The sequence below is a fragment of the Propithecus coquereli genome, unplaced genomic scaffold (assembly GCF_000956105.1).
Source record: "Propithecus coquereli isolate 6110/MARCELLA unplaced genomic scaffold, Pcoq_1.0 Scaffold228, whole genome shotgun sequence".
Classification (NCBI taxonomy): Eukaryota; Metazoa; Chordata; class Mammalia; order Primates; family Indriidae; genus Propithecus; species Propithecus coquereli.
The window spans coordinates 1,560,668-1,576,032 of record NW_012147819.1 but is presented as its reverse complement, the minus strand read 5'-3'; the positions used below and the strand labels follow the sequence as shown (position 1 = coordinate 1,576,032).

Genomic DNA, 15,365 nt, shown 5'->3' with positions numbered 1-15,365 from the left:
CAAGAGTCTCGCTCTGTCACCTGGCTAGAGTGCAGTGGAGTCATCATAGCTCACTGCAGCCTCAAACTCCTGGGCTCAAGTGATTTTCCTGCCTCAGCCTCCGAGTAGCTGGGACTATAGGTGCATGTTATGACTCCCAGCTAATTCTCCTATTTTTAGTAGAGGCCGAGTCTCACTCTTCCTCAGGCTGGTCTCGAACTCCTGAGCTCAAGCAATCCAGAGTGCTAGGATTACAGGCGTGAGCCACCGCCCCTGGCCTTAAACCTGATTTTTGTCACAGCTATCTAAATCTTTTAATAGCTTAGGAAAGAACAGGACCCACTGCTGCCACAGAACATCCATAAGAAGTAATTTGTAGCAAGCTACAAGGATAAGAGAGCCAAGATGCTCTGATTACATAAAATTTCTAGTTGCTACCTTAGAAAGCAATTTTAAGGAAGTATGAGGGGAAAGGCCAGTGACAATCCCCTGCATCTGGAAAACTCAACATGACTAGCTAATCCTCAGTGAAAAGACCCCCTCTGTCCTCCATTAACACTTCTCCACATGGATGTAAAGTTCACACTCCTGCAACTGAACCCGAGGGTTTGCAAATGTCCCCTATAGACTCTAGAGTTCCTCCTTAATGACATATTTACATATCTTTTTCTAGCACTGTCTCTAAAGCCTCCTTGGAACTACATATATTTTGCACTTTAAAATCTTATCTGTTATGAATTGTCTGTTTATCCCCAGATACATAAAAATAGTAACTTTCATTCATCCATGCCAGGGCATGTTAACTGACCACCTACAAAGCGCCAGCCAGTGAACGAAACAAAGACCCCTGCGCCATGGAGCTGGTATGCAAGTGGAGGACCATTCTTTTTGGGCACTTGGGTTCTAGGCATTGTTCTAGAGCTTCTGCCACTAATCGCCCTGTCACATGACTAGCTCAGCTTCCTGACGTCTGACAGTGGAGGGAACTGTGTGAAGTGTTTCCTTTCAAACCTATATCACAACAGTGCACAAAGGTAGCATCTGCTTTCTGATTGCTTCCACGTTCATTTCTCATGATGGAATTTTGCTGGGTTTACAGCAACAAAACATCTGTTATCTTCTGTGATTATTCTGGTCACTCAAATTTCTTTCAAGTTTTGAAACATAGCTCATAACCATCTTAAAAATGCCATTTGAATTGTGCATCCTTAATTTTCTACATCAAGCACATTTCCCACTTTCTGACCTATATTCCACCATTTTATTAAATATTCCTGTTGTTTTTCCTTCTCTGATAAACATTTCACAGATGGAAGAGTCAAGCAGCACCCGAAAATTCCGGAGCCTTCACCTTCCAGACTATTTATGTCCAGGGATTCTTGGGTACATGCCTTTTTATCCTCTGCCTATGTTTAAGGCAGAAAATTTTTTAAATACTCAATGAATTACACTAAAATCCAATTCCATTTAGACCCGCACGTAATAATTTAGACCCAAACATACAATCAGCCTGTACTTTTTATCTACTCACACAAAAAAATCTAAAAATTATACGGCCCTATTTATTCAGTGAAAATACTTTTAAATTACTATTATCATCTTAGTTTTCTTTTTCAAAATGATTCAATTGATAACACATAAAACAATTTTATTTCACCTTTCAACTTTAAATTTTATTCCTAAACAAAATAGTTATTTCTCTTCACATGGAGCTAAGAGGACAAGTTAAAGAAAAGTTGAAGCCAAATGTATTTCTGTCTAAACCTTCTCGCTCTTTAGCTTTCTATCAGATATACTTTCTAGCTCTGTATTGAAGAAGAGGCAATGACGCCTTGAGTACCTTGCACGTCTTCTATCCCCTCTGGGGGGAGTCGGACTTCCTGAACCCCCACCTCAATCCCAGACGATGGGTTCTTGACCAAAGGCAGGGAGAGAATAAAAACGGGAAACAGATAGAATATAAAAATAAAGACATTCCTTTCTCGTCCGGGTATGATGGCTCATGCCTGTAATCCTAGGACTTTGGGAGGCTGGAGCAGGAAAATCATTTGAGGTCAGGGATTCGAGACTAGCCTGAGCAACACAGCAAGATCCTGTCTCCACAAAGAATTTTTTTTTTAATTAGCTGGGCATGGTGGTGCCTGCCTGTAGTCCCAGCTACTCAGCAGGCTGAGGCCAGAGGATCACTTGAGTCCAGGAGTTTGAGGTTGCAGTGAGCTGTGATGATGCCACTGCACTCTAGTCCAGGCAACAGAGCAAGACCCTATCTCAAAAAAAAAAAAAAGACATTCCTTTCTGAGGAAAAAGATAGTTGGCAAAAAATTCATAAATGTAAGCAGTTTAAATGCAGAATATTAGTCAGGATTTTTTTTTTCCCCTTGAGGAATGTCATAATTATTTCTTAGGTTTAAATTTCCTTAAGTTTTTGTTTTTAGGTATAGTAAGCCTTGAAAATACTTTAAAATTTCTTTTTCTGAATCACAGTAAAACATGGAAGCAATTGAAATAATTACCTTTTAAGAGAGTTTTTTTGATATTTAGATTTTTAAATACTGGTTTCTAACAAAAGATCGGCTAAAAAATTGGATTTTTATCTACAAACTCTGAAATGTATTCTGTAGTGTCACATCAAAAGAGTAGGCACATTGTGTTGTGTTCATGACTCTATCATTTGTTGGAACACTCATGAAATAGTGTTCAATAATTATTTGTTGACTGACGGACTGATGGGGAAGAATTATGGCCAAATGGGGCAGCCTTAGAAAGTGACCTAACTAAACCCATAGACCCCAGTATAAATGAAAAATGAAGGAAAGAATCTATAGCTGGGAGGCCGAGGCGGGTGGATCGCTCAAGGTCAGGAGTTCAAGACCAGCCTGCGCAAGAGTGAGACTCCGTCTCTACCAAAAAATAGAAAGAAATGATCTGGACAACTAAAAATATATAGAGAGAGGAAAAATTAGCTGGGCATGGTGGCGCATGCCTGTAGTCCCAGCTACTCGGGAGGCTGAGGCAGAAGGATTGCTTGAGACCAGGAGTTTGAGGTTGCTGTGAGCTAGGCTGACGCCACAGCACTCACTCTAGCCAGGGCAACAAAGCGAGACTCTGTCTCACAAAAAAAAAGAATCTATAGCTGGGAATGGAGCCAAAGATGACAGTCAACAAGGACACGAAGACAATTCAATGGGGAAAGAACTGTCTTTTCAACAAACAGTACTGAGACCATTGGATATCAACATGCAAAAGAATAAATACGAACCCCTTCCTTACACCATATGCTAAAATCGGAAGTCAAGATGGGTCATAAGCCTAAGTAAAAACTATGAAACTAAATAAACTAAAAAACTCTTAGAAGAAAGCACAGAGGTAAATCTCCATAACCTTAGGCCTTTTTAAATATGATACTAAAAACATAAGTGACAAAAGAAAAAAATAGGTAAATAGGACTTCATCAAAATGTAAATCTTTTGTACTTCTAAGGACACCATCGCAAAAATGAAAAGACAACCTACAGAATGGGAGAAAATATTTGCAAATCATGTACCTGATAAAGGTTCAATATCCAGAATAAAAATCTCTTACTTCTCAACGATAAAAAGACAAATAACACAATTTAAAAATAGGGAAGGGATATGAATAGACACTTCCCCAAAGAAGATATGCGAATGGCCAATGAGCACATGAAAAGACACTCAATGTCATTAGTCATTCTGAAAATGCAAATCAAAACCACATGAGATACCACTTCATGTGCACGAGGATAACCATTTAAAAAAAAACCAGAAGATACCAAATGATGACAAACTTGTGGAAATCCTAGAATACATGAATACTGCTGGTGGGATTGTAAAATGACGCAACCACTTTAGAAAACAGTTTGACAGTTCCTCAAAATATTAAACACAGAATTACCATATGACCCAGCAAAATCCCACTCGTAGGTACACACATTCAAGAGAAGAGAAAAAATATATCCACACAAACTTACACTTGAATATTCACAACAACATTGTTCATAATAGCCAAAAAGTAGAAACATCCCAAATGTCCAATTAATGAATGCTTAAACAAAACATGGTATGTCCATACCGCATCATATTCTTTGGCAATAGAAAGGAATGAAAGACATGGATGAACCCTGAAAACATGCTAAGGGAAAAAAGCCAACCACTGGAGACCACACATTTCATTTATCTGCAATGTTCGGAATAGACAAATCTACTGACACAGAAAACAGGGGAATAAAGCAATGAAAATGTTCTAAAATTGGACAGTGGTGGCTGTACAACTCTGCAGATATACTAAAAACCACTGAATGGTACACTTTAAATAGGTGGATTTTATGGTATGCAAATTATATCTCAATAAAGCTATTTATAAAAAAATTGAATAAAAATGTAAAAAAGAAAAAAAGAAATTGAAACTTTGGTATCTGCTAAAGAAGAAACAATGATTACAAAAAGCCAAGTCCCCACCAAGGTAGGCCACAGGGCAGGAAGCAACAGAAACAGACTCCGGAGGACAGTCCCAGAGCCGCCCCAGGCCACAGCTTCACTCAGCTATCACTTCCTGGGCGAGGCTCAGGGAGTGGGGCGGGAAGCCCAAGCAGCCGTCCCTGCTTTCTAGGAGCTTTCATGGCACAGAGTGAAGGAAAGAGTGGTGGAGTCATCACATCGCCTGGGCGCGGGATTACTTAACGGAGAGGGCGGCCTTCTGGGGAAGGAGCGGAGTCCTGCTACAGTCTAACAGAGTTCCTGAACTAGAATGCGGACAGAGGGTGAGATTCCCTCAAGAACCCAAACTTGAGCTGAAAAAGGAAAGGTGAAATAAGAGTTAATTTGGAAAAAAGTGTGTGGGGCCAGGGGGTGGCTGGTTTGAAAAAACTGCAGACACAAGGTACCTGTGGTGGAGGGAAAATGTCACATGCAAGCAAACAGACAAAAGCTCACGTAGCCGTGAGACAGAGAATAAGAATGGAAGTATGCAAGGGGCCTGAGAGACAGCAGCCGGACCACACAGGCCTCACAGCCACAGTCGGGACTGGGTTTAAGTGCTAAGACTTAGGGAAACGCACTGAAAGGTTTTAAGTAGGTGACTAATGTGGACCGACTTGCATTTTTGGGAAAAGGATAGGAAAGGATCAAAGCAGATGTTGGCAGATGTGTTAACGGGCTCCTACGGCAGGCCAGGGGAAAGAGGGATGGCCTAGACTCAGGAAAGGTGTCACGGGAAATGGTTAACGGGCAGGCTGCTCTGGCCTCTGTGAGGCCTTCAGCGTCAGTGTCCTCTCTCTTTTCATTTCACATACCCCTAATTAAACCCCAATAACTAAGGTAATCTGAACACTTGTCTCTGTTCCAATCCTTAGATCACCGCTGATCTGGCATCTGGCACTCTGAGCTCCCAACCTCAGTCACCAGAGAAACCTGGTCATTCTCAGCTGTCCTGCTTTGCTGAAGGACAGCCCTGACATAAGCCTGAACATGTCCATTTGCTGAAACCCACCTGCCAGCATGTGCAAATTAAACTTACTCTAGCCCTTCCCAATCCCTTCTCCAAAAATGCAAGTTAGATCCCATCAGTACCCTGCTTAAAACCTTTCAATGTGCCCCCACTGGTGTTAGGATTTAAACCAAATCCAAACTTGCAAATTAAAATAAATCTTCCTTAAAATTCTGGGAGGAGGGGTATTCAATTTCATAGAAATGAAACATAATATTAAAAATCCCTAAGAATTATCTACTTGGTGACAAGGACCTCAGACAGTATACTGAAGGTAGGTTAATTCTGTTTGTCTCCCCTACTGGAAGGCCAGCTTCATGCAGACAGAAACTCTAGACAGAAACTCTGCCACACAGCAGAGGCTCCATAAAAGTGCTGAATGAATGAAAGCACCAGGTCCCAAGAGGACTGATGACAAATTCTAAGCAATGTTCTTTCTGCATCAATCAGAAAGAACGAGTGTGTAAGGTTCATAATACATTGTTTCAAGAGCATTTTTCAATTACAAAAGTTATCCAGAGTTACAAGGAAATATGGATAATCAAAGGGGAAAATAGCCAACTCTATAAACTTTTAACGAAATGTGAACAGAATTTTCAGTTATCATTATACTTCTACTACAGTATCAAAAACGTTTCTTCCCATGAAGCCTCATCCAGGCAGGACTAGAAGCAGGGAGAAGGCAAAGACAGCAAGACACCCTTGGAGGCATGTCCATACTGTGGCCCACAGTGGCTCTGTCTTCCTGAATAGTAACCCGGCAAGATTTAACGATCTCTATAAATGTTTCATAGTCTTTAACTACGGGATCACTCTTCTTTATGAAATATACCTCAAGGAAACAGATGATTCAAAAGGAGAAAAAAGGAACTTATAAAATAGGTACATGGCCTAATGGTAATAACAATAATAATGAAAAACCAGAAACATTTCAAATGGCCAACAACAGGATTAAGTACACTATGGAATGTCAACACTGTGGACTCCACAGCCAGTAGAAAGACGTTATGTGGATTCCACTAACATTTTACATATGTATGTTATTTCTATAAATATATCAGGATTTTTTCAAAAAGCAAAAAATAGTAAAACCCAAGTCTGACTATGTAAAAAGGGCTGTACGTACTGCCAAAGATATATAAACGGAGAGGGTAACAAAATACGGTGTTTACTGGCATTTCAAGAAAATCTATTAAAATGACCTGCGTTTGTGATCGCTGAATGCTCTGGACCTGTGGAAGCAGAAAATAAGCATTTGGTAGCTGCTTTGCAGACCCTTCTGTAGAGCTTCTGCGAGTGCCAATTCCAGATACCTGCAGAAAAAGAAAGAATTGTTCCTCTGAGTTTTAAAACACATTTGCCATAACCCTAAAACACCTCTCCAAAGGAAATACGTATTCATCACCATGGCCTTCGAGACTCTACTAATCTGGCCGGATGTGGTGGCTCACACCTGTAATCCTAGCACTCTGGGAGGCTGAGGTGGGAGGATCACTTGAACTCAGGAGTTTATGACCAGAATGAGCAAGAGCGAGACCCTGTCTCGACTAAAAATAGAAAAAATTAGCCGGGTGTGGTGGGATGTGCCTGTAGTCCCAGCTACTTGGGAGACTGAGGCAGGAGGATCTCCGGAGCCCAGGAGTTTGAGGTTGCTGTGAGCTAGGCTGACACCGGGGCACTCTAGCCAGGGTGACAGAGTGAGACTCTGTCTCAAAAAAAAAAAAAAAAGACTCTACTAATCCAATTGTCATATTTATCTTCATCTACAAAAAACTCAATGAATGTTGCTGCATTTAAGTTAAATGTTTCTCATTGTAGCAAAACTTTTCACAAGCAGGCAACTCGTCTGATGGAGGACCACCTGTTTAATGGAATCCAGTAAGAATTAACTACAAAAATGATTGATCTTAGCACTTAAATTACTTGATGTCACACCCTGTCAAAGATGCCACAAGTCCCACTTAAGGTAAAGATTCTTTTTTTTTTTGAGACAGAGTCTCACTCTTTTTGCCCAGGCTAGAGTGCCGTGGCATCAGCCTAGCTCACAGCAACCTCAAACTCCTGGGCTCAAGCGATCCTTCTGCCTCAGCCTCCCAAGTAGCTGGGACTACAGGTATGTGCCACCATGCTCGGCTAATTTTTTCCATATATTTTTAGTTATCCAACCAATTTCTTTCCATTCTTCGTAGAGATGGGGTCTCGCTCTTGCTCAGGCTGGTCTCGAACTCCTGAGCTCAAACAATCCGCCCACCTCGGCCTCTCAGAGTGCTAGGATTACAGGTGTGAGCCACCGTGCCCAGCCAAGATTCTTAACTATTTTTGTGAACACCAACAAGACTCTTCACGCTCCCTCCTAGTACCTTGATATGAATGAACAGTGAGCTCCCTGGGAACTGACCCTCAAGCACACAATCAACGTCTCCTGATGAGAAATACTCCTGAGCCAAGGAGCACAGATAGGCAAAATCGCTTACAGGTTATCCTCACAGCTCCCTCCCTCTGAACTATTTGTTAGATGAGAGCCCTAGTTTTAGAAGCCTGCTGTATCTTACACTGGGAAACTGTGCATGATAGATTTTTTTGTTTTGTTCCAATATCCTTCAAAGATCCATGGTAGGGATAGAGCTCTGTAGTCTGTACTGACGACAACCAACTGTGGCAGGTCAGGCAGAAAAGGTAAAAGCTGATGAATTTAACTTCACTAACCATCTTCTATTTTAATGATATAAACCAGGTGGCAATATTTCCAAAAGTCTTTTTTAAAATACCTAAACCCCTCGTTAAGTCAACAACCAAATTATGTGACAAAAGGAAGAAGTTACTCACATGATAGGAAAGGACTCCATATGAAGAGGTATTAATAAATAAAGAGCTTTCAATGCTTCCTTCTTCAGTAGGCAAGAAAATAATTCTGAAGGAAGTTTTCCCCATTGCTGGAATTACCTGAAAGACAGGTACCCAATTAGCCATGTGAAATGGCAACTTTGATAAATTGTCTTTCACAGACTCTCTTTTTGACAATTTCTATTAACAGATACTTGCATACTCTGCACCCTTGATTTGGCAGTATCGTAAATCCATGAGAATACCCAAACTGATCAGCATCTAACAGTCTAAGAGGATATCAAAGAACATGCCACCAACTTAAGGGCAAGGTAGTTGCTGAGCCCTTGGCCTCAGAATGGAGTGGGGAGTCTCATGTCTTTCCTTTTCATCCTCTTCCACACCCACACATCCAAGTGTCTTTCTCTAACATGGTTCTATCTCTCTCAAATACAGAGAACCACCAATGTGCAAATATGTTGACGTGTAATAAAAATCAACATTTACCTGGAATGTCATAGACCAAATATTGGGCTTCCCCTCACATGTCCTTAGTCTCAGTATTTCTAAAAAGTGCATAATATAAGGCAGACATAGTGAGCAAAATAAATAAAAACCTACTAGCAATTAGGATCTTCATTAAAAGTTAAAGACCACTGAAATTAAAACTATTAGATGACTAGGGTTTTGAGCTCTGTGTTATGGTGCAAATTAGCTTTATAAAGAGCCATTCACTACCTTGCAGGCCAACATTTAGAAAGGAACTCTAACTTTCTTAGTCAGTTTGAGAGGTGGAAGAGCTCACAATTATAAACTTGTATTAGTTACTAAATGCCTCAGCATTTGCAGTCATTTCGAGATAAATAATATAAACTTCCTTTAGCTATGATAAAGCCATGTTAAATATACATCCACGACTACCTAGTTTAGACTCTTCAAACTTTTTTCCCCAGGTAGATATCAAGAGCTACTAAAATTATAAAAATGAACAACTGAACAAGTAAATGCTAAAGCAAACACTCAGAAGGAAAAGGTTTGGGTAGCAGAGAAAGGGGAGACAGGGAGCAGAAAGTAAAAACTCCAGGCCAAAGAAAGCAAGAAAACCTGGCAGGCTGCCCTAGCATAGTTTCCAGGAGTACATCAACACTCACCCTGCAAGGAACGGGAGGCACATGGAAGTGTCCGGCAGCTGTAAACACCGAATTCACCACGACCTCGCTGTCCCTGCTAGGGTTGTAAGCATAGAGAATCTTTGCTGCAGGATGTCCCAAGAATCTAGGAGGGGAAACAGAGAAAAATCAACACATTGTGAAGGTCATAAATATTACTAATACATATATACACACACACACATATTTTTAAACCCAGAAGGCTGCTGATGTTCATCACAAAGTTAAAAACAACAATTATTAAATCTTGCTGGTAAAAAAACATTTAATCTACAACAGTCAAAAATCATGAAACAAAAAACTTTCTTTTATAAGATGTATGCCAACCCACAGGAGCACCCCACTGGTTTCTGTGTTAGAAGAATTCAATACATTAGACCATTAAATGCTTGCAAAAAAATACATATTGGCACTTAACCGGTACTTCTCTGACGTGGGTCTCTAATTCAAATGAAAATATGTTTAGATAAGAAACTGTACTCGTAGAAAAACCCAAATTTTCTTAAGGTTTGTTTTCTGAGTAAATTTTTTTGGGGGGAGATTGTATTTCCAACTCACAACGAGACTTTATTTTATTAGGTCTTATAAAAGGAAAACTCAGTTGTTGCTGAAGGCTGTTCTCCTGAGAAAAATGAAAACCCTGCCGCACTGTGTGGCCGTGGTTCTCATCCATTTAAATTATGAGCCTTTCAGAAAACTCTTGATGAAGGAAAGCTCTGGCTCCTCCCTCCACAAACACACACAGAAAGTTTTATACATAATTTCAAAACCTTCCACAAACCTCACACTGAGACTCCCTGCTCTAGGGCAAATACACTAACTCGTGAAGGACTTAATGCCAATTCTTTGCGGCAGCACCCTGCACCTGCAAGGACGGCTCTGACAAAGGAACTGCCAGAGGAAAGGAGAGGGGGTCTCCGGCCCACCTACGAAGTTCCCTCTAATCACTTCACTCTGCTCCTACTGCCCAGTACCAAGTCCAGGCGAGCTCGATTATACTGTAATGAACAGGGAAGCAGCAAAAATCTCCCTGAAGTCATTTCTCCAGTTTTAATACCCTCGGCGGCAAAGACCCAAATACACAGTTGTCATTAGTATGGCCTAGAAATAAAACTATATTCTAATCTAAACAAACAAACAAACAAACAAAAAAACTCACTCATTATGCTTCTATTTCTCTGATTTCATTATTCCAATTTCTCAGGTACTAAAAATGTGTGCTTTAGGAGAAATAAAATGCATGTTGTTTGTCTTATATACAGTGGGATTTCCAAAATACTGTGTTACGACCATCAAATCCTTGGAATTTTTCTTTTTGCTCTTACTCCTACTTTTAATTACTAGTTGTAACAAAAAGTTTAAAACATCCAATGTACATTTCAAAGTGTAAGTTCTTTACATCCAGTTAGAAATGAAATACACATCAATATTGGGCGATTAAAACCTTAATTTTTTTTAATGTTCTTACATAATACAATTTTTTAAAAAACATTTTTGACACTACCAGACACATAAAGGGTCACCTGATAAGCCCCTACCTCAGAGTACTGAGGTCGTATTTGTCTTTCTTCCCACAATTAAATTAAATAAATACTTCTGTGGTTTTAAGGTTTTAAGTAAATAATATGAATCGATCATCAAAGTTATTAATACCTATCCTCAAGCTTTATATCCCATTCACATAACTGAAATATAAGATTTCTGGTTTCAAAGGATACAAACATCTACCAGAAAAATGCATTAGAAAATAAGACTGTTAAACTGCCAAGCGCAGAGTCAGCGGCTGCAGTCACCGGAAACCTGACCAGACCTCACAGAGAAGGCTAGCTGAAACCTAGCTACCACTGTGCTATTTTTGTTCTATTTTTTTTAGCTCTATTTTTAAAAGTGTTATGAGGATATGAATTTCCTTCACTAGTGACAACTGGAAGATACTCCTTTAATTTAATACCACAAAAGAATGATTAAAATCTCTTATGAATGAGTAGCACTTTTAATCTCAGGACCAACAGAATATTAACTCTTAAAATAAGCCCTAAGAAATAAGCAGAAAGCAATGGAGTATCTTAATCCTGATTTTGCATCACAGAGGGAAACAAAAGCCATGGAAATGGACGGAATTTGCTCGAGGTCAACATCGAAATAAACAATAGCAAAAGCTGAACTAGGGCAGTGAGGAAATCAGGAGAACTCTCTGGCTGAAGTCTTACTCTAATGCCTGTAACTTATACCATTTGTTAGAAGATAAAACTTGACTAATTTTAGATGTGTTCTAATTTAGACTAAAGTTTGTTCTTACTGAGATTTTTTTTTTTTTAACTTCAGCAAAATAACTTATTCCCATTATCATATCCTGGCTCTCACTAATAAGAAGAACAGCAGAGTGAATGCTGGCTTAAGAATCAGATTTATTCTACCAGTCCTCGTAAAATGACCTTTGGCAAAGGACATTACTTCTTGGCAACAAATGCATGAACATCTGTATGCAGTACATGCTCAAATACGGAGATATCTGAAAACGATACACACTCACTCAGATAATGCCTGCCTGCAGGATCCCTACAGGACTGACATAACCTCAAATGACAAGAACCATGATTATGCTTTGCCAACTATAAAGTACTATATAAGCACAACTGAATCATCCAAAAGTGACTCAAATCTAAAAACTAGAAATCGTTTCAAATCAAAGACTTCAAACATTCTTTCAACATGTCTAGCGATCAGGACCAGCAATTAATGTAAATCGCTAATTAACATATGTAGCTAATATACAGCTGGCACTCCATATCCGCAAGTTCTACAATCAGCGGATTCCAGTAACCTTGATTAAAAATATTCAGAAAAATAAAAAATAATACAACAAAAATTTAAACAATACAGTATAACAACTATGTCGTACCTGCATTGCATTGGATAGTATAAGTAATCTGCAGATGATCTAAAGGATAAGGGAGGAAGGACGTGTGTAGGTCATACATAAATACTACACCAAGGGGCTGGGCACGGTGGCTCACGCCTGTAATCCTAGCTCTCTGGGAGGCCGAGGAGGGCGGATTGTTTGAGCTCAGGAGTTCGAAACCAGCCTGAGCAAGAGCGAGACCCCATCTCTACTAAAATTAGAAAGAAATTAATTGAACAACTAAAAATATATAGAAAAAATTAGCCGGTCATGGTGGCACATGCCTGTAGTCCCGGCTACTCGGGAGGCTGAGGCAGGAGGATTGCTTGAGCCCAGGATTTTGAGGTTGCTGTGAGCTAGGATGACGCCACGGCACTCTAGCCCAGGCAACACAGTGAGACTCTGTCTCAAAAAAAAAAAAAAAAAAAAAACTACACCAAGGGACTTGAGCATCCCCAGATTTTAGTATCTGCGGGGGTCCTAGAACCAATCCCCCAGTGGATACTGAGGGATGATTGTATATGCACCCCCACGTGCACTGATTACAGGATTTTTTTATGTTACTTAAGAGTAAAATACATATATTAGACAGCCAGGATCCTATGAACTGTAATTACTGCCCTAATCTAGCTGTACTTACTACTGTCCATCTTATATCTAGCAATCTATCATATATACTCTTTAAACTAGGTCCTGCATTAAAATTTATTTTTACAATATGCAAAAAGTTTACAAAAGCACTCTCTCAGAATTTGAAATCAGTGAGATTATGACAAATTCAGCTTATTTATCAGCTAAATTGTTATAAATGCAGCTTCTAGTAGTTTCTTTATCTAAGAGTAAAAATATAAAAATTCAAAAGCAGCAGATATCTACAATCTTGTTAAGTCAGTGAACTCCCTTCACAGTTTTTTTCTTCTTCCTTTCAGAGAATCTCCTTAAAAAGGCTCACTAAGGTACTTTTAAACTCCAGGTTCGTTCTCCTTCACTGCAGCGCTAACCTTCTGATGATGAGAGTGATGTGGAAAGTGATCCAGATGAATCAGGGAGGGCACACCCGAAGGCCACCACAAACTCAGCCCAGATGCTCTCCAATGACCATTTCATTCTCGAAACTTTACTTCTAACTCAAAAAGCTCTTCATAAAACTGAAGGGATGCACTCAGGCCATTGAAACAAGCAGAACTTATACGCTTCAAATATTTGGTTACACTCGCGTTGAAATTACTAATTTGAAGTTATAACTTTCCAATGCTGTTATTCTCTGCATCCGGGGGCGCTTAACACTTTAAGTTTCAAACTTTATCACAGATAACAAGAGTCCTTCCGTTGCCTCCTCTCCACAGCTTGACCCTTCTCCTTAACTTCTCCAGGTTTCCAGAGTAGGCCCTCAAGCAACACTCAGATCACAGTCCCTTCATTTCACAGTTCTTAATGTTACATACTGTAAATCATTATTGCTTATATGATGTCTTCCCCACTTAACTAGAGGTTCCAAAGTCTCTATCATCATAATTGTAAGAACAGTGCAATTTTGAATACAGAAGGCACAGCAAGAAGTAAAAATAAGTAAATGAGTCTAGCTTAAAAGAATTCAGAAACCATCAGTATTTAGAGATTTTTGTTATAAAATAACCTAGTTTCAGAAAAACAAAGACTTAACATTGACTTATTAAATTCCAATCACTAAAAAATATTAAAAGATATATTTATTAAAAACTAAAGATTACCTGATATCTTACAATACAGGGGGGAAGAAAAAAAAACCTAAAGGGGCTGGGCACAGTGGCTCATGTCAGTAATCCCAGTACTTTGCAAGGCAAAGGATCACATGAGGCCAGGAGCTTGAGACCAGCCTGGACAACATAGCAAGACCCTATTTTTTTTTAAAAAAATTGTTTTTAAAAAATTAGCCGGGTGTGGTTACACATATTTTTAGTCTCAGCTATTTAGAACGCTGGGGCAGGAGGATTACACAAGCCCAGAAGCTCGAGATTGCAGTGAGCTGTGATCATGCCACTGTACTCCAGCCTGGGCAACACAGCAAGATCCCATCTCTACAAAACACAAAACAAACAAAAAAAAACCTAAAGAAAGGGGTAAAACAACTCTTACACACTCCTTTTCACAAAAATATTCCTTTTAACAAGTCCCAAGATCAATGTCCCTTCATATTATTAACATATTTAAAATGTAACATTATACATATATATAAGAGATCCTGAAAGTAAATAATACAAATGAGTTATTGTTTTTAATTATAAAGGAAAGACACTTACTGTATTCCAAAATCTAGAACTGATGGCTGAAAATGTAAGCCTTTTCCACTAAACAGTTTGTCTGAGAAGCTAAAAAAGGAGGAGAAAAAAGAGAGATTAATTTTTGTTGTAGTGTTAAAACTTGGATACTGAGTTAAGACAATGCATTATACTTCGACCAATGACTCTCAATGCATAAGATATAATTTTACTCCCTTATAGATGAATCTGTAGATTTTAAATGATAAAACTGAATTAGAAGTCTACTATTATTCTAGACTTGCAAAATTTAAGAAACCCTTAGATTATGGTTAGCATAATGTTGTATCAAATGTACAGATTTTATAAGCATTCAGACAAAAATGGGGATAGATTTAATTTTTAATAGGCTTTATTTCTGGATGAATTAAGATAACATGGCTATTTTCACAAATCCTAAATCAAAAAAAGACATTACGAGTAAAGTTGGTTGGAAGGGAGGGGAGTTTTGGCCTCTAAATTTGTTAGATCATTTATAACAGGGAAAGGGCAGTGTAGCATAGAAACCATCACCAAGTCTGTATTTTTAAGAATAACAATCACATAACATGTCACATGGCAGGTCTGGTCACATTTTCAACAGTTGTTAATCATTATTATGATTTCATCTGCCTTCAGAATCAAAAGTTACAAATCAATATAGCAGAAAAACATATAAAGAAAACATGTAAAAGTAAAAACATAATAAAGATA

The 15,365-nt window shown here is 39.0% G+C and overlaps 1 protein-coding gene across 1 annotated transcript in view; it reads right to left on the bottom strand.

Annotated features, from left to right (window-relative positions):
* Positions 1 to 14,719, bottom strand: part of KIAA0922 (KIAA0922 ortholog) — an 86,265-nt gene extending 71,546 nt beyond the window's left edge. The window contains exons 1-4 of the mRNA XM_012645266.1: positions 14,655 to 14,719; positions 9,456 to 9,579; positions 8,308 to 8,424; positions 6,684 to 6,794 (exon numbers count right to left, since the gene is read on the bottom strand). Coding sequence (XP_012500720.1) covers positions 6,684 to 6,794; positions 8,308 to 8,412 — 216 coding nt within the window. The 5' untranslated portion in view covers positions 8,413 to 8,424; positions 9,456 to 9,579; positions 14,655 to 14,719. The remainder of the gene's footprint in view (positions 1 to 6,683; positions 6,795 to 8,307; positions 8,425 to 9,455; positions 9,580 to 14,654) is intronic.
* Positions 14,720 to 15,365: the final 646 nt, after the last annotated feature.